The sequence below is a fragment of the Anastrepha ludens genome, chromosome 3 (assembly GCF_028408465.1).
Source record: "Anastrepha ludens isolate Willacy chromosome 3, idAnaLude1.1, whole genome shotgun sequence".
In the NCBI taxonomy this organism is placed as follows: domain Eukaryota; kingdom Metazoa; phylum Arthropoda; class Insecta; order Diptera; family Tephritidae; genus Anastrepha; species Anastrepha ludens.
The window spans coordinates 127,776,271-127,801,763 of NC_071499.1; the positions used below are offsets into that span (position 1 = coordinate 127,776,271).

Here is a 25,493-nt window from a genome sequence, read left to right on the forward strand (position 1 = left end):
AATGTTTTTTTTTTTTGTCAGCTTTAGTAATTTTCGTTGATAAATCCCGCACTAAGGCATCCAAGAGCTTAGCAAAAATCTAAGATTTTCTTAGTCAGTTGTCAAGCGATAATTCTTTATTTATTTTTACTTGGCTTTTTTATAAATTAAGCAAATAGTCTGTTATAAAAGGAGAATTCTCAGAGTAAAAATAGAGAAGCCTGCCAAATCCAACTAAGCAGCTGCGTGGAAATATAATTGTTTGTTTCGCTTGGGATACCATAAGGAAGGTCAAATATGGGCTAATTCTAGTCTGCTCTTTCCAATCATGAAGAAGAAGAATTATATAAAGACAATTTGAGTGGGTTAAGTACACCAGCTAAGAAGACAGCTTCTTAACCTCACACCTTCTTTGACAAGTTTTAGTCGATTTTGAAAAAAATATCAACCATTTTTTTCAATTCCGCGCTAGTTCACGCCAATTAGAAGCCACATGGATTTTCAAGCGCATCGGAGATCTCCCTCATCACCTACTGTTTATCTTCGCCACCATCTATTCACCCCATCACGTGCAATCATTACTGAACCATCAGGATAGCCTCTGGGGGTGTATTCGCTGAACTATAATATTGCCTGCGTGCAGGGCATACAGCTCATTATTCCATTGAGGTATTCTCTCCCCAAAATCTCTTACACGAACACTCAAAGAACCAACTCACCAGATCGTGTCATCGCGCAATCTTCTGTGCCAAACAATGAAACACTAAGATGTTTGCCTGATGATAAGAGATAGTTTATCATGCCATCTTGAACCTCCAACGACTGCTTTAGCCGCGTGAGTTAAGACATGAATAGCATTTGATTGTACTGTGACTAGAAGCCAACTGTGGACATGAGCTATCAAGTGATAGAAACTGCTGCTTATAGTCGTCGAGCGTCGTCCAGCAACGGCAAACAACTGAGTCTATTTTCCGATACATGTGAAGGGGAGAAGTAAAAGCATGTAGACTTGCATTTTGTTCATATGCAAGCTTAAACCTCATTTTCATTCATATGCATACTTATGTACATAAAACTAAGATCCCCTAGGGAGCCGCGATTCGATATCACCGATAAATACACGCCAGAAAGTTCTCCATGAACTCGAGCGATTCAACATCGAAGCTTCAAATATGATATTTCCTTCAATGTCAGTTTAAAGTAGTCAGACGTTGCAATGTCGCTCTCTCTTAAACCCAGCTGGTATGTAGGTGCTAAATATATTCTGGGGTCACTGAACATGGTGATCTGGAAAAGAAGGAATGAAAAAGCCAAAATACTCGTAACATTTTACGTATGTATGTAAGTATTCCTTGGGCAAACGCATTAACAGTTCATCTGTTCAGCAGTTCATTACCCAGCGTCTACGATTTTATTTACTTGATATCACATGGCCTGATAGCACACTGGCAATGGTATTCTTGCGACATTTGGCACCTGATGCCTCATAGCTCGTTTGGATATGGACCAGTTAGAAGAAAAGTAAACTTCTTCAAGCAATTGCTCATAACTGAAAGTTGCAGACTAGTGAAAAAATGTTGTTTTCAGAAAACTTATCAATCTTGGTAGCATTTTTGGTTCATAGAAAATATTCATGGCCGGTCAAATTTCTCTAAACTGAGCACGAGCTCACCCGGAAATATGTATGTATGTGTATTAATCTGTTGTATACCTAAATTTAAATCAGTGTGTAAATAGTTTAGTATTTAGTTTTTCGTCAAGTCAGGCAGGCTTGCATTTCAAAGGTACAGTTGTGCTCAAATAAGCTAATTTCAGTTGATAGAGATGGGTATTGGATTTGTGTCAGTATATTTCACTATGGCCTATGCATACAAACATACATACTTATTTAGAAATATACAAAGAGGCGTCTTATTTGTACTATGTAGAACATTCCAGCTAATCTTGTCTGCTGCTGTTCAACTGTTCAGTCAAGTATAAATATGTGCATATGTATGGGTGTCCAATTGTATGTAAATACTCACACACGTATTAATATACATGTATAAAATTTAAAAAAATTCTTTTGTATATGTACGACCAAGCTGGAAATTTGCTCTAGGTAGACAGACTCTAACATCCAAAGAGCCATGACGGTAAGCGAATGGAATCCACCAAATAGGCATTTCCGATGGCTGTACGCCATAAAGGCAGCTATTTCTTGAGAAATAATATCCTACAAAGATATACAATCTTACCCTTCTTAGGGTCTTATCTGCCAGGGTCCTTTTCGAAATGTAATCACCGAGAGCGCCTTTTGTGGACAAAAAGCTTTAGCGGAAAAAGGAAAAGTTCTTACAGCTCGATATTGTGTTTCGATAACGTTAACTGTGAGTGCTAGGAAATGAAAATCAAAGACATATTCGAAATGTGGAAAAATATGATACACCGCACCTGGTAGTATAGACACTTTAAGGGTAGAGTATATTAGAAAATGGCGTACTTGTTCACGCGTAGAAGTTCATGAACAGAGGCGAAGAAGAAGTGCAGTCGCTACCATGACTCGTGGCTCTAAGCGCGTTAGAGAAAATACCCGCCGGACTGCATTCTTAACAACATTCTGAACAATTTTATATGGAGAACAGCAACAACAAGAAGATCTGTACGCCACAACCGGCTGTACTTTCCTTTTTATCCCAAAATAAAGCGGGCTTTTCTGGCTTAAAATTATTTAAATAAACAGAAAATCGATCTCATGAAGAGGTGACCAGCTGTATTGCCGAAGATGTTCTTCTTCCTGATTGGCGCGATAACCGCTTCCGTGATTTTGGCCGAGTTTAACAAAGCACACCAGTTTCTTGGAAATCAGTTTCTTTCTCAAGGTAACCGGCGCCAGCTGGAAACACCAAATGAAGTTAAGTCGAAGCATTTGTATGCATTCGGGCGACATGATTCAGCCAACGAAACCCTGGATAAAGATCAGCTGCGCTATGTCTATGTCGTGGTAAAGTTCATACAGCTCATTGTTCCATCGCTTACGATATTCGCCGTCACCAACGAGCAAAGGTCCAAACACTCCAAAGGACGCCTCATCGGATGTTGTCATCGTCCAAACTTCTGTGCCATACTATAGGACGAGCTTGATGAGAGCCTTATAGAGGGTTAATTTTTACATTAAAAAAATAGTCGAGTGGTTTGGTGTTGCAAAAACTTTAACATACGCTCTTAACCAATAACCCACTAGGGGAACTGAACTCTGCAATGAAAACGGCTGGGCAGGAAAAAGGCAGTTAGCAGGTATGTAGGTGAAGAGCCATTCGAAGTCAATTGAGAGTTGAGCCAATTTTCGTGGTGAAAATTTTCTAAGGAGCTACAATTAGGACTGGGCTATGAAAAATTTATCTATAAGAAAATAAGTCGCCTAAGTGAACTTTACTGCTGACTAAAAATGACAATTCCCAACTGGGTATTGCTATGGGTTTTTATTAAAAAAATAAGAGGAATCTGGACTTATTTATTAACATTTATATACTTACTTATGTAGTTATGAAATATTAAAAAATAAAAAATTAACAGAGTTAAGTACTTCCTGTATTTGACAATTTTTGTAGGTGAAATTTCTGTAAAAAAATTTGAAAAAATCAATGGCTTTTGATGCCCTTCTTAGTAAACCAAAAATTACAGGTATATATGTATGTATAAGTAGATACTGTTATGTATAGACATGCATTTATGCTTAAAAACACAATTACATATAAAAAATCTCATACCCATTTCCTTCTCAAAAACTCAAAAAGAGATTTTGTCATCCATCATTAAATCAACTAATTAAAAAATGAAAACAAATCAATAACAAAAACGTGGTTTGTTTTTTTTCTCCACACAGGAAGTACAAAAAATAAGTAAAAACAATTTATGCACAAAATAAGAGCTCGCAAGTGCAAAACACATAGCGAAATCAATTTAGCGCATGTTAAATATATAATAATATAATATAATACTTCAGTTATATCGGGTGTTTTTTTAAGAAATATTGTTGTAATGAATTTTTCTTTATTATAATCTGGTAGATAGTTTCATGACATATTTCTTTTGAATATGAAATCCGGCATATGTCTGCCCCTGCTATATCCACTAGATCAGTCCAATTTTTGACTCCTTTTTCCAATAAATCTGGCCGTACGACGTCAATGGTGGATTGAATATTGACTTCCAATGCTTTAAGAGTTACTGGATTGCCAGCATAAGCCAATGATTTAACATAGACCCATAAAAAATAACCCAGAGGCGTTAAAACGCACGAACGAGGAGGCCAGTGAACAGGCCCACTTCTGGAAGGAAAGTTGTCACCAAAATGATTTTGCAATAAGTCGATGGTTAAGCGCGCTTATGACACGTTCTGCCGTTTTGTTGGGGCCAAATTTCGTTCATGTTTAGCTGATTCATTTTTGGAAACGTGTAAGCCGCATGTAAAATGGACAAAGCGATCTATGAGCTTAACGAACAGATTTTTTTTTGGCGTTAAACGTTTCATGATGACTTACCAAACTTTTTATAAATATATATAATTGGCGCGTACACCCTTTTGGGTGTTTGGCCGTGCTCCTCCTCCCATTTGTGGCGTGCGTCTTGATCCACAAAAGGAGGGACCTACAGTCGACTCCGAACGGCAGATATTTTTATGAGGAGCTTTTACTTGGCAGAAATACACTCGGAGGTTTGCCATTGCGTGTCGAGAGGCGACCACTATTAGAAACAACTTTTTCTTCATTTCGCCGAGATTCGAACCTACGTTCTATCTGAATTCCGAATGGCAATCACGCACCAATCTATTCGGCTACGGCGGCTGCAAACCAAAACCAAACTTTGCCGAACAGAAATTTTAACACAGTTTGCCATTCTCAGCTGTCAAACCATAGTTATCGATATCGATAGCTAAAAAAACACCCTGTATTTACTATATACAGTAGGATGGTAGATACTTTTTGTGATCAGTAGTGCTATGCTTCATAACAGGAAGAGGGGAGGTTCCTGAAAATGATACTTATTATGTGTATGAAAGCTTTAGGCCGCGATTTCCCCTTACTTTGAGACATGCAGCTTAATTTGTTTCTATAAGAGGCAAATGACTGAAGAGGCTGTCTGTAGAGGTGCCTACGAGGGCACGTTTTTCACAATCATTCTCTGTTGTTAAACGTTTCACTAGAGGCCTACAGCCTGACCCCAAGTATATTCGGAGATATTAAAAAATTATGACTGAGCCACAGACGTGGTAAAAGAAAACAGTGAGGCGAACAACTCTGCAGCTGACTGGAGAAGAGAGTGTTAACTGGCATTAGCCTCACCCATCTCAAGCACAAACAAGTAGGATAAAACATTTACCTATGCGGGCGAAAGTCCTTTACTTAATAAGCTTATATAAGACCAGAGTCAAGCTCATTAAAATAAGTACAATTCATCATGAATTATTGCTGAGCTCGTATCATTTCATTCCATAGCTATTTTTGATTTCAACTCAATCCGAGCTATCACGGGTATATCTAATATTTTAGAACCAATTTGAACTTGAAACCTTGGAACCCGAGAGCCGGTAGATCGCAGCAAAGTCCGTAGACCACTTGTAGACAAGATGGAAAAAAATGGAGAGAGTCGGCAGCCTCTCACAGTTATGTTCATCATCAACCACCTCCACTTGCGCTCTCTGATATCTTGCGTGGTTTTGTTGGCTTCGTTGGAGAGAGTCGCCCTCCTTTCACAGGTGGGTTGCTAAATACGTTTTTTTATATTAGTATTTGATATTTGAGCCACAGATGCTGAAATAACTACATGCAATTACACTAAAGCCATTAGGGAACGTCGCAACTGAGGCTCCTCGAAAATCCAAAGATGCCAGATTCATTGCAGTGCGCGTGAATCGTTTAAGTGATAGGAAATAATTTTTAAAAATTTTCTAGTAGCTGTTGCGACTCAGCAGTTAGAAATAGCCATTCCCCACCCGGAGATGGGTCTGTGTAAGAACAAGCACGCATTACGAATGTTACCGCAAACTCGGTCGCAAACTTCCGGCGGTGTCACTATGACTAAGACTATGGGGTCATATTATTATAGAAAAACACATCACGAATCGGTAGAGAGAGGCTCGGCATTTATGACGCTCACGTGCTGCTTGAGTTAAGCTTCGTGTGCCGCTGTGACGCGGTCCATGAATATTTGCTCAGAGTAAGCGCTATTGTACTTTGGTACGCCCTTATAACGAGTTCAAACTTATTTATAGCTTGCATATTATTTTATTTTTGGTACTTCGGTCCTTTTTAGAATTGAAATAACAATAAAGTGTTTAAAAAAATATTTTTAGACTCAGCTTGCGCTAATGAGTTAACACAGGCTTTCAAACTCTAAGCAACCATTAGCCACCAACTACGCCCCTGTGCAGGGGAGTATGGTTTATTTTTCGTAAAAAAATTAGTTATTCTTTACTTAATTTTTGCAAAATAGTTTAATCTCTAGACACGCTTGCTGTTCTTGCTCGTGCTCCTTTTTTTTTTTTTGTGATATTTTGCATCGTCGCCTGTCCCGCTTATCAGCCTTACTTTCACGAGAAACGTGATGCTCACAATACCCCGCATGTTTTTTTCAATATTTCAAATACAGGCTCACACCCATACATGCACACAGCTCTCATAAGCGCTTCTATTTGTGTAAACACCTCGCTTGGCTTCAATTCAATTATTTATAGCCGCTAGGCCAGCGACTTGGCCTGCACACCAACTAACTATGACTTGCACAAGTTCACACGCACACAGACGCCTGTTTACAAAATACAGTTTTATTTCAAATAAATTTATTATCAATTGAAAATTATTATATACGCACATGCATTTATTATTTATGTTATAAATAGCGCTCATAACTTTTCCATTTTATGGTGTTGTTGTCCGCCTGCGAGAAATTATGTCAGCACGTTTCGGCGCCACAAACGCCTATCCAGCAAACTTCACGTGATTATTCGATGTTCGTACATTGAACGGCAGCTGCGCCACGTGAACAGGCAGGCTGCTGATTAGCGCGCTCGAAATGCTTGTGTATGTGTGACGGGCCTCCTGCCAGGGTAGCACTGCTCACACACACGCATACGCGCACACAAATTATTGACAAGCGTTCTGGCGAGTTTAGGCAAAACAGAGAAAAAACAAAAAACGTGCGGCACTAGTAACAACAACAGCCGCCTTTGCCCAATTTGTCCAACAATGGAAAAACAAGCGCATCCATGCATTTACACACAAACATACATATATTTATGTATGTGTGTATGTACATCAGTGCGACTTCGTCTGTTTATCAACGCTCGCCTGTTTTTCAACGCACTCGGTACGCAAACAGCGCACATTGGCCAGCAAGATCACAGGCAATCCACTGGACTCATCCCGAGTGCGGCATTGTGACTGATAAGCGACCGACCGGCCGCCCGAATCTCTATTACGAGATTTGCGGCAATATCACTATAAGTACCACCGTTGGCGGAGGAGTTCAATCAGTGAGTGCCGAAACTGTAAGCAAAGCGAGCTGCTTAGTACACTAGCAAAGCGTTAGTTTGCTAAATTTAAAAAGGATCTCAGGGGACGTTGACGGAGATCAGCGACTTTCGTATAAACTGTATAATTCGGGCCACTAACAAAAGCAGAAAACAAAGCCTTTAAAATGTGTTGTTTACGCGTATCTATTCTACTATTATTAGTGTGGCAATTCGCTGTATATCGGACGCTAGGTTATGGTGAGTGCGAGACTGTACTTTTTTTCAGCCTAGACGCTGCTTGAGTTCATAGATATGCAACGTTGTTGAACGCTTTCCTTGCAACATGCATTCAAGTTTTGTTTTTTTATTGTGCTTTAACCGAGTTCAATTTTTCTCTCTTTTTCCTTTCATACAGCCATTCATCACGAGCCTAGCGAGCGCCACATGCATCCGATCTTTAATTTCAAGGCCGCTGCGCCTTCTCACTCCATGCAGAAACGCTCCATGCCAATTATTAACTTTGATGCACCCATAACGGAAGAAGAATATTCGCATTACTGGAATTCAATTGCACAGAATATACTGGAAAAGCAGATTGCCGAGAAGTCAAAACTAAATATGAATCTTGCAAAAAATATTATATTCTTCCTCGGCGATGGCATGTCCATACCAACCTTGACAGCTGGGCGCGTCTATTTAGGCGGCGAGGAAAAGCAATACAGCTTCGAGCGTTTCCCCTATGTGGGTCTCAGTAAGGTAGGCTTCGTCACAGCGTTATCTTTTTTCATATAAATTTAAGTGGGCACACTCAACTCACTTTTTCACTCATACCTTCATTAAAATTTCCCAAATGCTCACACTACTCTTTCCATTACAGACCTACTGCACCAATACCCAGGTCGCGGACTCTGCTTGCACCGCCACCGCTTATCTGGGTGGTGTTAAAACCAACTACGGCACAATAGGCGTATCCGCTGCCATCGAGCCGAATGATTGTCTAGGTCAAAACAACAGTCAACATCACGTCATTTCTATAGCCGCATGGGCACAACAACACGGCATGGCAACTGGCCTGGTTACCACCACGTCAGTAACACACGCCTCCCCAGCTGGTGTTTACGCACATATTGCCAATCGTAATTGGGAGAATGATGCGGAGGTGTTATCCGATAACGGCGATCCGCTTGTGTGCACCGATATCGCCGCTCAACTGGTGCAAGGTGACGTAGGTCGTAAATTGAATGTTATTTTGGGTGGCGGCCGTAAACACTTTCTACCGAACACCGAGCGCGAATTAGAAGGCGAATTGGGTCAGAGGCTGGATGGCCGCAATTTGATTAAAGAATGGCAGGGCATGCATGGTAATACGGCAAAGTATGTGCAGACGCGTAGCGAGCTGCTGAATGTGAGTACACTAGCAAACGCAACTTCAACAGTAACAAATTACTTATCAAGCACTTTTTCTCTCTACAGCTACCGGCTTCTACCTCGCGCGTCATGGGTCTTTTTGGCGCCAATCACTTGCCCTTCCATCTCGATGCCGACGCCACACAAACGCCCTCACTCGCCGAGATGACTTCAGTCGCATTGGACATTTTGGAACGTCAAAGCAACGGTCGCGGTTTCTTCCTATTCGTTGAAGGCGGTCGCATTGATCACGCACATCATGACACGCTCGCCATGAAAGCGCTCGACGAGACGGCCGAATTCGATAAGGCCATCACTTTGGCACGCTCACGCACCGACGAGCGCAATACACTCACCGTCGTTACGTCCGATCATTCGCACACTATGTCCGTTGCTGGCTACTCATCACGGAAGAATGATATTATTGGCGTTAATAACGGCCAGCTGGGTGATGATCATCTGCCCTATGCCACACTCAGTTATGCCAATGGTCCTGGTTTCGAATACAATGTGCTCAAAGCGAATGGTGCCATTAAACGTAAGAATCTGCACAAAATCGACATGAAGAACAAAGACTATCAGTTCCCTTCGATGGTGCCACTGGAATCGGAAACGCACGGTGGCGACGATGTAGGCGTGTTTGCGAGCGGTCCTTTTGCGCATCTCTTCACCGGTAACTACGAGCAAAACTTCTTGCCACATGCGATTGCCTACGCGGCGTGTTTGCAGAGTGACACAAGCGTGAGAAGAACGGCGTGTACAGATGGAGTGGTAAAAGCGAGAGATTGAATGGCGACGGTAGAAAGGGGGTTGGGAAGGAAGCACCTGATGCGTTAGATTTGCTACAATATTCATTATCATTTAGTTTATTTATTGTATTTATATACACATACATATGTAGGGGATGACGCATAGTCAAATTCAGGAAATCATGTACTTAAAAAATAAGCAACCAAATACATAATTAATGAGGAGCACCACGCATAAAAGTGGTGCCTCCCATTGGACAATTTAAATCGGCCTTTCAGTGGCGTATTATATAAGTTGGTAGGCGTTGATAGGTTGTTACTAAACATGGGAATAGGAACACGTGGGAATAATAACTGCTTCAAAACTTTCGGTGGCCGGCGTACCCGAATGGGTTGGTGCGTGACTACCATTCGGGAATGCGAAGGTTAGAATCGCCGACCAACATGAATTAAAATAAAATTCTAATAGCGGACCTCCAAAAGGGTATTTCTGCCTAGAAAAAGATCCTCATAAAAACCATTTTCGTTTCGGAGTCGGCTTCAAACTGAAGGTCCCTCCATTTGTGGAACAAAACTAAGACACACGCCTTAAATAGGATGAGGAGCTCGGCCAAACACCTAACAGAAGTGTACGCGCCAATTATTTATTTATTTATTTACTTTTAAACTTTCGTAACGGTTAGTTGAGTTGGTATCCTCTTCTTGTACTTTCAAGCCTTTTAAAGTACCTCTAACCCATAACTGACGCCTAATTATACGCTAGAGGACCGCCATAGCCGAGTTCGTGAAAGTACAAAAACAAATAACTTAAGGTTGTGTGACAATTTGTCAAGAAATATTATTATAGAAGCGGGTTCCGCATCCAATTTGTGTTGTGTGATTCGGTCTGTTTGACAAACAAAGACCAAATTCAAAGCCTTCTAATTAGTAGTAGTTGATATGCCAAGCAAAACTTCTCGAAAATGCTGCGATTGGGCGCAACTAATTAAATCTCAGATGTTCCGGAACCGTCTAATCGTATGTTGTGGAAGTCGCAAAGCGAGTTGGTCGTTATCGCTTCTAGGAATAAATACAAAAGGATGAATGAAATAGTTGAGGTAGATTCTGCCTCGAAGGAGTTGACTGAAGCTGGGGTTAACGCGATCGGCATAAGCCCGTCTATGTACTCAGACCACAGACCATTAGAGTTATTTTTATTTAGAGACGTCATTAGCTAAGGGCTAAGCATTCCTGCATAACTTTAATAGCCATAGCTTTAACACACACATACAACGGTATGTATGTATGTCCCTGCAGGAATAGCCTGAGTAAATGAAAGTTTATGTTTTAGAACTAATATAGTTTTGCCAACTTTCAACCATTTTGCCTGAAATAGCAAAATTTGTCTACAAAACATGACAGGGTCGAAGGTCGAAGAGTAAATGCAAATAATGCAAATCGGCACAAATTTTTAATCAAGAGACAGACCACACTTTTGGAAAGGTTTCTGACATACTAAATACGAACATGAACTTAGAATAGCCGCAGTACCTGACTTTCGAGATATGCCGTCTTAAATGTGTTGAAATTAATATTTTTGGCTATATTGGAGGTTATGTAACATAATGACCATTTTATTGAAGTTTATCAAAGTGCAGCTCTCCATCTCCTAAACAACCCACAAGTAAGCGCAGGTAACTGCAGGTAAAAACAAAAGATTTCTCCGAGAAAAATAATGATTTTTTTCGTTGTTATACTCGTAAAATCTTAAATGTAGCCAAAACCCACGTATTTTAATAATTTAGAACTCTAGGAATTGATGGGGAAAATGATGACTCTGAGGTCATATTCGGACTTAACATATCATCAAATAATCAACATCAAAGACAATTGTAGTCTTGCTCTTAGTTCTGAAAGTCAATTAAATTTTGTCAGCCTGTGTCAGCGCATTGCGAGCTACGATCGTGGAATGACTACAGCGTCCAACGCGAATTCGTATGGTGATGGAATTTCTTTCGAATTCAATGAATGTAACTTATTATTTCAGAAGTCAGATGCGAATTACCCAATTAGTGTATTGAAACACAATCATTCAAGAAAAATCACAAAAATGTCTGTACGCTCCTAAAAATTTAACCCAAGACCACCAGAACCGTAGGCCAATACATAGGAGTATGGGTAGGCTGATACTCTACCCTCCTTACTGATTACTACGTCGGCGACACAGTTACAATTTGCATGCAATATGTCCAGATTTACACATAGAAACATCTGGAAGGGAGGCACTGGAAATTCTCTTTTGATGTTTCATTCGGAGTCACACAGGAAAAATTGTTACGGCAACATTCGTTGCATTAGACGTTTACTTCTTTAAGTTTGTCAATACGAATAAAAAGCAAAAAGTGTGTCGCCAGTACGGAAAACAAAAAAACCCCTCTCTTTTCCCCGTTCGTCCTTCTCCCATGAGCAAAATGTTTCCCTTCCAAATGTTTCCTCGTGTAAATCCGGAATATAATTTTTCGAGTTCAAGACTAGTATGCAGGATCTCGGACAATCAAAGAGACATCGCTCGATGGCGATTGGCATCCAAGGAAATCGTTATGCAAAATTCAGCAGTTGTTTTCATAGAAAAGAGAAGGCATGCGAACTGATTCTCATGATTCTCAATTCCCTCTAAGCGCATAAGTTCGGTACTAGTGGATTTTCCTACAGGGTACGTAGTCGTTACGGCTATAGGGGCTGACTTGAAATGACTGGAATTGCTGGCATATTTTCTAAGAAAACTTGAATTTATTGCATTGAATTTTTACACGTAAAATCAATTCAGTTGACACTTAATACACATACACACACATACATAAATATATACTCAAATGGGTGTGTAAATAATTGTAAACCTAATATTTGCTCTCAAACAGGTAACCTTTTAAGCTGATATTGAATTTTCCGTTTCGAGTAGCGACTCACAGACTAACCGGTTTTGTTTATGCACAACAGAAAAGCAAATCAGCTGTCTAACAATGGGCAACGAAAATAGCATTTCTCCTCTCTGTTTCAAATGACGTTCAGCATAAGAGAAGCATTTGAGTTCTCTTAGGCGCACGCATACACACACATATATACGAGTATGCCAACAGTGGTCCTCAAAGATAAAACTGTTTTATTGAATACAATAAGTATTGCAAATAATAATCAACTGTTTAAGTATACCTATAAGACTTAATTTAAAATTATTTTACTCTATGCAGAAATTGGATTTTTTTTACTTTTAAAAATACTAAATATTAAATTTATAATCCACTTATAATCCGCTGGTTTCGAAGGCACGAGGACGATTCCCGAAAAGTTGGCCAAAACTCAAAAAATTAAGTAATTGATTCAAAATTTCTTACTCGAGGGTTGTCGGGGTCGCTGATTACGAATTTGATCTTAAAATTTTGAAAATCCACCCCCTTCCACCTCTATTGGCCACCCCCTCACGTGAAATAGCGTATATTCAAGAACATAATCAAGATGCATGTAAATTTATATGTTTTCGGGGTCGCTGATTAGCAAGTGGTAGCAGCTGAATCTTGTTTTATTCAGTAACCATTACTTTTTTGAGTAACCTTTAATAGGTTTCAAAGCAGCATATGACGGCGTTGTATTACTATACAGTTTGAAAACTCAAATTTTATAAAAAAATTGCAAAAAATGTATCTACGTATTGCTGCAGCTAAAAATTTTGTGTCGAGGTATTGATATGTACTAAAGATTTCTCGTATTTTACTAACCTTCCGAAGATGATTCCATTTGGTTTTGTTCAATTTACTCCATTACAAAATCTTTCCAATGTGTACAACTTTCACTATTCATCGACAGTAATACGATGCTCAAACGAAGGCCACGTTGCGACTGAAAATACAGAGGATACTTAGGGTACAGGACGTTGCTATGAACGGTTTTCACTACTCAAGGCATTACTGTAGCCAACCCAAAGACAAAAAAAACTCTATCTAGAAACTTTTTTTTCGACTTTTGGCCAGCTTTTTGGGAATCGGCCGCACTGTGGGATGGCCAAAAGTGCACTGGCTAGACCAAGTCATCAGTGGCCTGAAAAAGACGCACGTAAAGAACTGGAGAGAAACAGCCAAAAATCGTAACGACTGAAAGAAAATTGCGAATGAAGCTGTAATGCTGTCTGATGCTGATGATTAACATAAAGAAATCAGACTGACACTCACTGTGTCATTAAAAGGAACTTAAATTGTATTTGGCTTTTGCCTGGCAATGTCAAACTACCGTTTTCAGTTCTGTTATCAAAATCAGCTTCTAAAATATCATTTGCCATAAGAAAGCAACAGAGAAGTTTAGAGATCTCCCGTTTAGGAGACAACATGAAGACGCCCACCACAAAATGTGATAAAAACATTACAACCATTAATTCCAAATACAAATAAGTATTGAAAAAATCAAAAAAACTGAATCCAAGGTTGCAATATGATTTGGCAGCACTGCAATATTTTTGTTTTGACAATTAGCGAAGAAAAAAAATGTAAAGCATTTTGTTGTGATCAAAGAAACGCAAACGAGACCAAATGTATCTTAAAGTATACAAATAAATAGAGAACGATTAAATTTGGCAAGCAAATATAGTTAAACAATATGCCTTCTTAAACTTGGAAGCACTGGTGGCACAAGCTGCTTGAATACCGCTAAACTTTTGTTGCTTTTACATAGAAATGTTTCGCTTGGCGTACAGGAAAGTGGTGAATCAAAAGCAGCTATAGAAAATTTGTATGGCATAAACAAGTAAAGGAATCTGCGGTGCATTTACTTTTGTAAAGCACTGTATGCAAACGTTTAGAGTAAACAAATTGTAGGTAAATATAAAGCCACTTAGCCCTTTTGCCTACACACAGCCAACGAGAAAGGCATTTCAACACATGCGCGCGTGTTTGTGTATGTGTCACCAATTGGCTTTTGTTGGCAACGAGTCTGGCTCTTCTGCATTGTCTTAAGCCGGTAGTCGCTGGGCACGCTACCTGTTGCTGCCGCCAGTCAACCAGCCAAAGCATTCAAATACCTGTTGTTTACCGGCCACTCTGCTCTTCTCCTCTGCTTCTTCGTTCATTCAACTCTGCTCCGTCGTCGACGTCCCCCGTGCTGAGTTTTTTTTTTTTTTTTGTAGGCCTTTTGTTTGCCCCGTTGATTTTGTGGTATTGGCTTTGTTATGATTTTGTGATTTCATTTGGTGGCTTCGTTAGAGTTACTTTCCCCTACTGCCGCCCTTTTATTGCGTGTGCAGTCGCTGTGGCTCCCGTTTTTGGCTACGGCCAGTTGGCCCATTACACGTAGTCGAGTGTCGTTTCTTGTTTTTTTTTTTTTGTGTCTGCTTCTCCGCACTATTCGAGCCAGTGATTTTCATCAATCTCAGCCTCAACTGGCGCACTTTACCGTAGTCATCGTCGCTCTGTCATCGTGATCGGGACAATATTTCTGTGTGTGCGCTGATTGGCATGGTTAAGCTGCGTTCAATACAAACTTTGTTTGTATTCTTTTTCTAACTTTAAGTGCGACGTCATCAAATCGCATTTATAAGTGAAGTAGACATTCTTAGAAATCGTTTTTGGTATGCCGCAGGGAAAGTTTAATTTTTAGTCTTTATTTACTTCCAAACAATCGAAATTTGTTATGTTTAACGAACCCATTGGTGGCGCCTGCGCGACGGCCACGCATGCAACAACAATGCCAACATATCAATTAAGCCAGCAACGTTTAAAATGTGGTGAAGTGTTTGTTTGGGACTGTGTCGGCGAACTCTTCGCCATCGAATGTCTGCTCTGCGAGGAGCGACCTCTCTGTACGCTTTCCGAGTTTGCCGAGCATATGGATATCTGGCATTACGATTGGACCGCAGAGGCGCATGCCTCACTGCCAGATACAACGACAAACGAAAGTTGTGAGACTTTACCTACTCGTTGGGCAGCGGTAGCGGAGCGAATAAGCTCAACGAACAACAATACTGAATTTGGAGGTGAAAACATTGAATCAGCAGCATACACAGTGTGGGAAATCGGAGGAGAAGTGGAGGTAGCAGTGGCAGCTTTGGCAGAAAGTGGGTCATGTCAAGCAACAGCAGTGAGTAAACGCGAGATTGGGTGAAGAGGAAGCGAAGAAAAATTTAATTTTCGATTTTTAATATTTCTATACAAAAAAGGTTTATGAAAATGAGCAAAGCGCATTGTCACGCTCTTTTGACATCGCTCTCCGCTCAGCTACGGACTTCGAAGAGACGCTCATTAGCACGACAAGTAGTTTAGGCGCAGCAGAAGTTGATAGCAAGTTGTGTGTGGAGAAGACGCGGGGGAATGAAACCGAAGGCATGACAGTGAATAGCGCTCAAACAGACACCATGGCGGTGTTTATGAAAAAACGGGTTGAGGTATGTAAATTAATGTTAATTCATTACATGTAGCCCAAAGCTTAGGCCATTGTGCATCTTCCGCCTTTCATTCATAAGATAAAAACATGTTTTGTTTATTTTATTTATTTGATTTTTGGGAGTACATTTAGATATTTGACCGAAAGTTTAGGATATAAGTCGACAATGACCTTTTCGGAGTATCCTAAGTATGCCAGTGGTACCTGGGTCTCAAGAGAGGATTCGAGTTTTTTGCCTGCGATAGGTAGTGATCGATATTCGATCGATGACGACATTCATAAGGCCGAAGCCTGTGAAGATGTTAATTGCCTCTCCGTGATTGCCATGTTTTCGCATTGATAGTCCGAGGGGTCCAGCAGTCAGTATAGAAAAAGACCTGGTCTTTAGAAACTGCTGCATCAGAGCCGTAGATTTCTAAGAGCATCCGAGACTTGCATAAAGACTTGCATTTACACACTTACAAGGTGCAATTGACTCAAGAACTAAAGCCTCTTGACCATTTCAAGCGTCGTCAATGGTCAGAATGGTGACAGGAAATGGCAACAGTGAATGACCAATTTTCGAAGAAAATCATCTTCAGTGATGAGGCACATTTTCACCTCAGTGAATTCGTCAATAAGCAGAATTACCGCATTTGGGCGAATGATAATCCAAAAGTGATTGCCGAAAAACCAATGCACCCACAAAGAGTGACTGTTTGTTGCGGTTTATTGGGCCGTATTTTTTCCAAAATGAGGCCGGTCAGGCAGTTACTATGAATAGTGTTCGCTATCGTGAGATGATAACGAACTTTTTATGGCCCGAATTGGAAGATGTGGATGTGGACGATATGTGGTTTCAACAGGACGGTGCCACTGGCCATACAGCTAATGAAACAATGGCTCTTTTGCGCGAAAAATTTGATGGCCGAATAATCACACGTCGCGGCGATGTCAATTGGCCGCCAAGATCATGTGATTTGGCAACGCTGGACTTCTTTCTTTGGGGTTATTTGAAAGAAAAGGTGTACGTCGATAAGCGAGCAACAATTCAAGAGCTAAAGGATGAGATAATTCGGCACATTAACGGCATAGAACCTCAATTATGCCTCAGCGTCATCGAAAATTTGGACCATCGGATGGAGGTGTGCCGCCGCCAACCAATATTATCATAATAAAGAGAAGTGACAATAATTTCCTAAAAAAATTGTATTTTATTCAAAATCAACACCGGCTTTTGTAGCTGAACCACCTTTTATTAAAAAATAGCATTTTTCTTTGAATATCAAAATAACACCTGTTTGGAAAACCCTATATATTGTCTTAGTGGACCTTCCCAGATTGTTGCACAGAACTCACAAAAACTCCTCTGCAAAAGAGCCAATCAGTGAACTTTGGCAACCACGGTTAAGGAAGTGTGATTGAGCGTTTAATTCGGTGATTTTTGAAGAGCTCAAATGAAGCCCCTCTCAAGGACTTTGGTACCATGTCAGCAACCGTGGTCCGTGAATCCAACAGAAATCTGCCGAAGTTTTGCGGTCAAATAGAAGATTACCGCAAAGGCACCAAAATCCTCACGGGGGCAGATGAATGCTTTTCAAGCAAAATGTACCAGAAATGTCTTCTGCTGCTGCAACAACAACGGACAGCCTCTTGGGGTAGCAAACTCCAAATTTCACACCATGGCATGACCTGATCGATGACATTAGCTTTACTTTCTTCGCGCAAAGTAGTCAATATCCTGACGTCAAAGTTCCGTAACATACAGTAAAGGTTGCAATCACCCTTATTCGGCAGCATTTGTATCCATAATTTGTATCCATACGTTATCTAGCATTTAATAATTTATGAATATTTTTCATACTTTTTTCATTTACTTTACAGAACCCCGCCCTTCAACGTCTCAAAACCGAGAAATTAATCGAGATCTATGAGAAATTTCCCGAGCTCTGGCATAAGCAACACAAAATCGATCTAAAATCCGAGACGCAGGCGAAGGCATACCGCAGCATCAGTCTCGAATTGAAGCAACATGGAATAAATCTCAAACCACACGCCGTGCAACGTCGGCTGAATATGCTGCGAAAACGGTGCCGCCTCGCGAAGCTCGAAGAACTGAAAAGCCATTTGGAGGGTCAACCGTACACGACCTCCTTTGAATTCTATGAGCGGCTGCGATTTTTGAAGGAGCACATCGAGCCGCAGCTGTGTAAGATTTGCAATAGGATTTGCAAAGATGCGACAAAATGTTGCGCAAGCTCAGAAGGCAATATGCCACAAAACGGGGAGTATATGCACAACAAAGAAAACAAAGAAAGAGTAGAAGAAAAGGAGGATGCAGAGGCAGAGAAAGTCAGTGAAAAGAAAGAAAACACGGAAGTAGCAAAGAATGATGAGGAAATAAAATTCCTACAATGCATGAGCTCAGAGCAAGTAAGTTTCGAAGTGGCAATGGAGAATGTGGCCGGCATGCCACCCGCGAAAACACTTGCAGCAAATAAGTTGGAGTGCTGTGGGAATGAATTAGAAATTGAAATGCCAAAGATTGGAAGCGCATACCCCGCCCAGACAGATACGAAAACTTTCCAACAAAATGAGGGAAACTTAGAAGCGACTGAAATAGCAGCTCCTACGCTGGTAGTGCCCTCTGGTTATCACACAAATGCAGAGATGGAGCCTATGGTAGAAAAGAGAAACAAAATACGAAAAAGAAACAAAATAGAAATTTTGGAAGTAATAGAGCTGCCGAGGGCGGTAAGTGGTGTCTAAGAGTACAGAATTTACTTAGCAGTATTTTACGAAATTTTCTACATTTTCAGTACAATTTCAATACACAAGAACCAGAAGTAAGCACATCTACGATGAGCGCGAATGTGAGCAATAGTCCCCTAGATGTAGTGGGCATGGCGGATGAAAAAATGGTTTCGGAGGAATATGATTCCTCGAATGGCGATTCCGGTATTTTACGAGATGTGAGTATACTGTTCTTCGATATAAGTTAAGGAGGACGGTATCATAATATTGTGAAAAAAGTTCTGGTACCTGCCCCGGCATACGTTTGGCTAAACGGAATGAAAAAGTACTCTTGATTTAAGCACCTTCACTTATTTCTAAAATTTCTATTTTAGTTGGATGATCAAAATGAAGTTGAGGCAGACAATGATGCGGATATTATCGAAACAGAGTCCTTTGCTCGGCTCACGCCCGATCAAACGCACAAGCTGATCCGGCTCTATGAGCAATATCCAATGCTTTGGGACCCCGACCACGCAGACTTCAGCACACGTGAACGACGTCGCAATGCCTGGCGCCAAATGACGTCACAACTAAACTCACACTTCCAAATGCGTTACACCTGGACCACAGTGCATCGCAAAATGCACGACTATGTTAAATATTACAAGCGTGAGCGACAACGCATCGAGGTGGAAGGTGGAGGTACGAGATGGTGTTTCTACGATGATTTCGCTTTTTTGGGTCAAGTGGTACGTAATATAAGGGGAGGCGGAAAATAGAAATTATATTCGTTCTAAAATAACGTTTGTTTGCAGCTGACAGAGCAGGCTAGCGATGCGCCAAAACTCTTGCTCACCAAGCAGCAAAATCAGAAAATTATCAAGGTATATGACGAGTATCCGCAACTGTGGAATACCCAGCATACCCAGTTCAAGCGTCGCTGTTTGCGTCAAGGGCTTTTCAAATCGATGAGCGACAAGTTACGTGACGCGCACAATATAAATATTTCACCACTGAAGCTTAAACAGCGAATTGTTGAATTTCGCTGCACCTATCGGATCGAGAAGGAGCGTCGTTTTGCTGCCGAACAGCAAGGCGAAATATACAAACCCTGCTATGAGTACTATGAACTACTAAATTTCTTAGATCCACATGTGGCACCTTTCATTTGCCCAAAATGTGGCGTGCAATACAAGAAACATACCGAAATAGAGCGTCATATGCGAAAAGAGCACAGCAACAAAAGCAGACGTAAAGTCGATAGCTCAACGCGCACGCCGGAAACGGTGCCCGAAAAGAAAGCCGCTGCACTTGCCAACGTCTGCCACATTTGCGGCATGAGTTTCACCATGCTGCGCAATCTAAAATGCCACCTTAAGCGACATACCAATCAACGCACACACGCCTGCGCGAAATGTCCGAAAAAGTTCTTTGATGCCGCCACGCTGCGCTTACACGAACGCTCGCACACCAAGAGCCGTCCTTTCATATGCGACCAGTGTGGTGCGTGCTACGTAAGCGGCAGTAAGCTCAACCAGCACATTAAGCGTCATAGCAATCAACGCGATCATCCATGTGAGCTGTGCGGCAAGGCATTCTACACAGCCTTCGAATGCGAGCGTCACATGCGCACACACATGAATATACGCGAAAAGGTGTGCCCTATTTGCGGCAAGGACTTTGGTGCGGGATCAAGCTACTATGCGCACATGTTGCTGCACTCGGATGTGAAGCGATACAAGTGTAAAATGTGCTGCCAGCAGTTTGCACAGTTCGCGGGGCTGTACAAGCATCGCAGACGGCATCACCCCACCGAGTTTGCAAAGGAGCGAGCGAAGAAGAATGGAGGGCATGCAAAAGATGAGAAGGAGGAAACAGGTTGAGCTACCATGATTTAAATGTATATAACCCACCGGGATGCCGCTCTTGCTGTAGTCAACATTATACAATACTTTGTGGAATTTCGCACGCAATAACGGCTACAACTAACGCGTTACCAGTTAAAACAACAAAAACAACTGGAAGAAAGCCTGCATAGAGAACAGACGAGACATCGCCACGGATAGTGTTGTCAGAAGGAAATTTTTAGAAATTTCTCTTTATAGAAAATATTACTTAAACCAAGGAGAATCTATTAAATGTGATAGCAATAATCCGGCTGATTAGATTTTTTTTTATCCATTGAATGCGCCTTGACTTAAACCGAAACTTAAAAATTAGTATTAAATTGAACGAATGTTTTATTACATCCCTTGCGGATTACCCTTTAATTATTGAACTCTGCTGCTTATATTGTTCGAGCCGAACAATTATATCCCACTTCTGATTTTCATAAAATTTCTAAGCTACTTTTATAGTCAATTAAAAATCAGCCTACTCATTTTGTTAAGTATTAATAAAAAATAAATATTTTGACAAAACTACGTTTACGTTGTAAAATTCAGCGCTTTTACTAAGTTCCAAGAGCTATAAGTATATTTAAATGTATATTAAAATGTGTTAATGCATAGTTTATTTGGAGAATCGTTTTTGCTGTCGCAAACGATATATGTCATTGGCGGGTGGCGCCGGTGTCTGCGTCTCCTCATCGCTGTCGTCACCACCGGGTAGCATGCGCCGTCTCTTCAGGCTACCCGCATCGCCGGTACACACGCTGTCATCGACAATCCAATGCACCGACTTGGCCAGATCAAAGAGTTTAGTATCGCAACCATGATCACCGACGGGCAGGGGAACAGCTATAAAGGGCAAATTGTAAATGGTGATAAATTGGCAAAAGAACAAATTTGTTTGACAACAGCAAAGAAAATACGCACCATCTGGCAGCTTGATGCGGTTGAAAATGTCGAAAAGCATTTCAATGGAGACAAACGGGCCGCGGAAGGAGACCGGCGGCGGCAGCTGTGCACATAGCGAAGCCAATGCGGGCGGCTGTGGGAAGGTGCCACCTGCAAGCGGGTGCTCGCCGGGATGCGAATTCACTTTCGGCTTGTAGGGTATCATTTGTGAGAAGTCAGGGCGTGGCAATGAGACAACCTGTTCCACATCGGGTTCATCTGGTTTAGCAGCTGTGGCGGCTAGTGATTTATTCGTCATGATACCAACATTCTGGAAGATCGATAGAGACAGTTAATAACTGTTACATTTAAAATATAGTAAATGATTTGTCAATAACTCGAAAACTATGCAGAATCTTCTAATGAGGTGAGGAGAGTGACGCTATGGGCATTTGTAGCGTACGACATGAAAAGAAAATGCTGAAGCAGCCAGTTGGCAAACTTACGTAAATTTTCTAGCGTTTTCAGCGCAAGCAGCATTGAAGTTTCAATTACAAACGTATACAAATAATAATAATGTGTAGCCTTTTTGTTGGTAGAATTCAATATTAGCAAACTTCAACTCACCTCTGTGTAACCGATAGAGCGCAGCTCAACGCTTGTGCAGGGATAAAGATCCAAAAATTTGTAGCGATCCACCAACTGTGCAGTCTCCTTACCTTCATACTCCTTCAGCTGTAAATAAAGGGCGAAAAGTTTACAACCAGCTCAAGTCTCTAACCTCTAACCGCCAGCTATTACTCACATTTTCCAGCACAGCGCTTCGCCGTCGCTCCACTTTTACAATACTCGAGAGATCGCCAATGTTGGACTCGAATTCCAGAAAGCGATTCCACACATCCACACTGAGCGTTGGTGTGAGGCCACCTGACGATAGTACGCGCTCGAACAGCACGCGCGTGTTATTATCCTCATTCAAATGTGACAAGTAATCAATGTAGCACATGACGTACTCTGGACTACCGCCAAAGCGCTTCAAACCAAGTTCGAAAATACGAAAAGCAATATCCTTATCCTTCGAACAGTAGTATTCCATCAGAGCAGCGGCAACGAAAACGTGATAGCGTGAGCGCACATCTTCACGCGCTTTCTTGAAGACAGCGCGCGCCGATTTGATGCCCTCCGCGCGACGCGCAAATTTCATATATTGCACATAAGCCTATGGAAGGGTAGAAAATTGCTTAATGTTTTCATAACGAGCGCATATTGCATACCAGTGTCGGATCAATATCCGGTATGGACAGTAATTTATTGTACATAGCATGTACTTTATCGTACTTCATGCGTCCCTCCTCGAAGTCGGCATAAGCAAAGTAGAGCAAAGCATTTTTGTTTAAAACGCCGTTGATCGAACGCTCTAATATGTTAGCGCATTCATCGCCGAAGATTTTAGCAGCTTGCGTATCCTGTGGATGAGAAAAAAGTGAGTATTACAACAATTTTAAGTGAATGAAACAAGTGGTCTCGTATTTACAAGTGAACACAGTGAGTGGGCGATGTCGTTGGAAGCATCATTGCACTTGCATGATTAGCGGAACACAAAACTATTTATTTCACATTTATAGCAACTGAGCATTTTTCATAATTCGTATAATTATTTCTTTGTTTTAATTAACAAAAATCACATGCAACTGCATCAATACAACCAAGCATCAGTGGACAAGTTTTTTGTATAAATAAAAGAAACTAGTTGGACGATTTGTAATAATATTGTGTTGCGCGTAGCACGCAGCACACAGCGTTTTATTTGCATATTTTCCCGCATAACTGCGGACTTGCACAAGTAAGCACTGTCGTAAGTTATTTATAGTTGCGCGCAAAGTAACGCCGTAAATTCGCAACATCCGCAAATTGCACTCCACAAATGCGTGGTAAAGTTGGAGTGGCAGTAAAAGTATACTGGTGCAACTGTGAAATTCTAAAAATACAATTATAAGTTTATGCAACACAATACGCACGCCTTTTTCTGCTAACGCTTGAGCGCTTTGATCGAGATACTGTGCGGCTTGATGCCACACCGCCGGATGATGAGTGAGCACCAGCAAACACTGTTCCGTTGCAAACATGACACGACGCGTTATTAGTGCTGTATCCTCAGTTCGTAGTGGATTTGATTTCTCGAAAGCAATAAATTTTTTCCACAGTTCAACCTGAAATACATAAAAATAATTAGTTGTAGTAGGGAAATATTAGTGTGGCAGATTTACCTGCTTCATTTCCTCTTTGGATAGCATTGGTGGTACAGCAGGTAAATTGCGATTCAGTCCTTTGGTAAGTATTTCAAGCTCCTTGGCAACTCGGCGTGCGTTCATATAGTCCCTGCAGGCAGATTTTTTTATAACACAAATCGAAGTTACACAAATAGATATTATGCTGTTACAACAACAATAATAACAACAACAACATGCACCTACTTAGAACGTTCTAAAGTCATCTTCTCCGATATTATTGGGTTAATATTATGCTCGAACGCAATATAGTCTTTCCATAATTGTTCGATGCCGACTATGGGCGTAACCACCGCTTTCTGATAAACTCGTCGTACAGCTGTTATTTTTTGATTTTCCGCGTAACTACCCACTGCTTCAACACTGCGCAGAAAATTTATATAATCCTGCCAAATGGAAAACGAATGCAAGTCCATGCCAATTTTCTCTAGAGCAAAGTCGTAGGCCTGCGCAAGCTTTTCTCTATAACAAAAAAATCAAATTTAATTTTGAATGCATTAAATTGTCGTAACAAAAAATCGTACTTGTGCGTGCTTAACCCAGCTTTTGTCTCCTTTACATAAGTCAGATATAACTTCCACAAGTCGATATTTAAAATTTTTACTAAAGAACGCTGAAACAACTTTTCAACACGTTCAAAGTTTCTACCCTTCATCTCCTGCTCGATGTAGATTTTCCAATAACGCGCTGTAGTCGGGAATACATTCACCAGTGATTCATACAAGCTGCGTACATCGTTTACCGGCCGAGTTTGTGCCTCACGCAACAACACAGACCACGATTCGATGTCATAGGGACGCATCTCCACCACCTGTTGAGACCGCACCAAACGTTCGTGGCCCCATTCCTGCACGAAAATTTTGATATTCACAAAAAATTCAGATATTCAAATATATCTTAATCATTTCGCGACATCTACTTACTATATCAATTTTAATTTGCTCCCGTACAGACATGATTATTGCTTTAAGTACCGGCACACGCGGTTGTTGCTATCCTTTGTAGTGCCGCTCAACAGATATATATATATATTGTTATACCCGCACAAAATCACGTATTGTATACAAACTGTACTTCGTTTTGCGAAATTTCAATAGTTTTCTTCTAATATATTTCTTAATTTGTCGCAAATTTCAGAAATTCGCAAAAGACGCCAGAAGTGATAGTAAACTTTGCCTTAGCATGTATAAAAAATGTGAAATGTCACAAACGTCAATAGAGGATTTGACGTTTGTGACATTTCACATTTTTTAACTAAGTAAAACTCACCACACCTAATGCATGATGCCATATGCTGAAACTTAAATTTTCGAGGAAATATAGATTCACATATTCTTTATACCAATTTAGTTGTATTCAAACTTTTCCACAACATCTTGTCCGAAATTAAAGCTTGTTTGTCTATAGTATAAGCATATTTTTGTAAAAAACAGTTTTCTTACAAGTGAACTGTTTTATATAAAAATGTCGAAATTAAATATCACATATAATATGTATAGAAAAACTTGATCGCAACAAAGATGATACAAATATATATTATCTAATTAAAGCCGTATTCGTTTCGCCATCCGTTAGCAAGAGGCGAATAGATGTTGCAACTGGCATAAATAAACATGTGTTGGCATCACTGCAAAAGAGCTGCAAAAATTACAATTGTTTGGAAGCACTTAATGAATATTAAAAA

The 25,493-nt window shown here is 40.7% G+C and overlaps 3 protein-coding genes across 3 annotated transcripts; 2 read left to right on the forward strand and 1 right to left on the reverse strand.

Moving 5' to 3' along the window:
- The first annotated feature begins 7,322 nt into the window (after positions 1 to 7,322).
- On the forward strand, positions 7,323 to 9,894 carry LOC128856755 (alkaline phosphatase). The gene is made up of 4 exons (XM_054092071.1): positions 7,323 to 7,729; positions 7,887 to 8,227; positions 8,349 to 8,876; positions 8,945 to 9,894. The coding sequence occupies exons 1-4, from the start codon at positions 7,657 to 7,659 to the stop codon at positions 9,665 to 9,667; spliced, it is 1,665 nt and encodes a 554-aa protein (XP_053948046.1). The 5' UTR covers positions 7,323 to 7,656; the 3' UTR covers positions 9,668 to 9,894.
- A 5,121-nt stretch (positions 9,895 to 15,015) lies between these two features.
- On the forward strand, positions 15,016 to 21,167 carry LOC128859176 (uncharacterized). Its single transcript, XM_054095950.1, has 6 exons — positions 15,016 to 15,726; positions 15,806 to 16,030; positions 17,893 to 18,762; positions 18,828 to 18,980; positions 19,137 to 19,493; positions 19,560 to 21,167. Exons 1-6 carry the CDS (start codon positions 15,280 to 15,282, stop codon positions 20,625 to 20,627), a joined length of 3,120 nt encoding a protein of 1,039 aa, XP_053951925.1. The 5' UTR covers positions 15,016 to 15,279; the 3' UTR covers positions 20,628 to 21,167.
- Positions 21,168 to 21,169: 2 nt separating this feature from the next.
- Positions 21,170 to 25,009, reverse strand: LOC128859177 (protein suppressor of forked). Its single transcript, XM_054095951.1, has 10 exons — positions 24,733 to 25,009; positions 24,334 to 24,656; positions 23,996 to 24,271; positions 23,789 to 23,900; positions 23,540 to 23,731; positions 22,796 to 22,987; positions 22,327 to 22,740; positions 22,149 to 22,256; positions 21,561 to 21,852; positions 21,170 to 21,482 (listed from the first exon to the last, which is right to left on the reverse strand). The coding sequence occupies exons 1-10, from the start codon at positions 24,763 to 24,765 to the stop codon at positions 21,256 to 21,258; spliced, it is 2,169 nt and encodes a 722-aa protein (XP_053951926.1). The 5' UTR covers positions 24,766 to 25,009; the 3' UTR covers positions 21,170 to 21,255.
- Between the last annotated feature and the right edge of the window lie 484 nt (positions 25,010 to 25,493).